Genomic DNA, 949 nt, shown 5'->3' on the forward strand with positions numbered 1-949 from the left:
TAGGTATTAATTTTATCTCTATTTTATACATGAGAAATCTGAAGCTCAGAGAAGTTAAGTAACTTGCCCAAAGTCCCACTGGCTAGTGAAAGACAAGTCAGTATCCTAACTGTGATGTCACTGACTCTAAAGCGCATGAACTTTCTCCTTATGCTATGGTGCTTTCTTTAAGATTTGAGTCTCTGTCCTCCCCTTAAATGCTGCCCCTGTGGTCCTGGCTGGCCTTGGGGACGGGGATGGGGGAGCTGTAGAGGAAAGTGAGAATTCTGCTAGAGAGAAAATGGCTGCCTCTTCATCCTCCCCCTCAGCTGCTGGGGTCAGTGGAAGTTTTGTCACTGGATCTGGTGTCAGTGTCTTAGACCTTGCCCCACCACGGAAAGCCCTTTTCACCTACGCAGAGAGCTGGAGAGACGTTAGAAGAGGACTCTGAGAGATTCCCCTGCAAATCTGTTTTCTGTTGTCAAGTGGCATCTATGCTTAAGTAGGTGAAAGACGATCAGCAAGTTGCTCGGATGGAAAATTTAGCTGTTTTGGTAGAAGCGCTGGAGGCAGACCAGTGGCGGGTTAAACCCATCGACCAGCTGCCGGGGTTCACACCTTCTTCAGGTTGATCTTGCTCGGATGGCTGCCTCTGGTGCACAGCAAGTGTAGGGCCAGGGAGTGACTTCTCTTAGAGCTTACACAGCCTTCCAGAGAGCCCAGCTCCATTGTGGAATTGTTTACTTTACGTACATGCTTGGTTTCTTTGTATCTATCCACAAGCAACAAATACTTAAATATGTGATCTTGCAGGGGAAATTTTTGTTCATTTGTTCAAAAAAAGTATTGAGAATCAGATTAATACAGCCGACATCAGAGAACCTGGAGGTTCAGGTTTAAGAGGTATTTATAAAACTTTACAAGCCAGGTAGGACACATGCTGAAATTGGCCAACTGAGTGACGTCTCTT

General features: G+C 45.9%; 1 protein-coding gene across 1 annotated transcript; it reads left to right on the top strand.

Moving 5' to 3' along the window:
• The first annotated feature begins 280 nt into the window (after positions 1-280).
• On the top strand, positions 281-611 carry LOC144232506 (anaphase-promoting complex subunit 16-like). The gene is made up of 2 exons (XM_077765335.1): positions 281-412; positions 486-611. The coding sequence occupies exons 1-2, from the start codon at positions 281-283 to the stop codon at positions 609-611; spliced, it is 258 nt and encodes an 85-aa protein (XP_077621461.1).
• The last annotated feature ends 338 nt before the right edge of the window (positions 612-949 follow it).

Source organism: Crocuta crocuta, unplaced genomic scaffold, assembly GCF_008692635.1.
Source record: "Crocuta crocuta isolate KB4526 unplaced genomic scaffold, BGI_CrCroc_1.0 scaffold14, whole genome shotgun sequence".
NCBI lineage: Eukaryota > Metazoa > Chordata > Mammalia > Carnivora > Hyaenidae > Crocuta > Crocuta crocuta.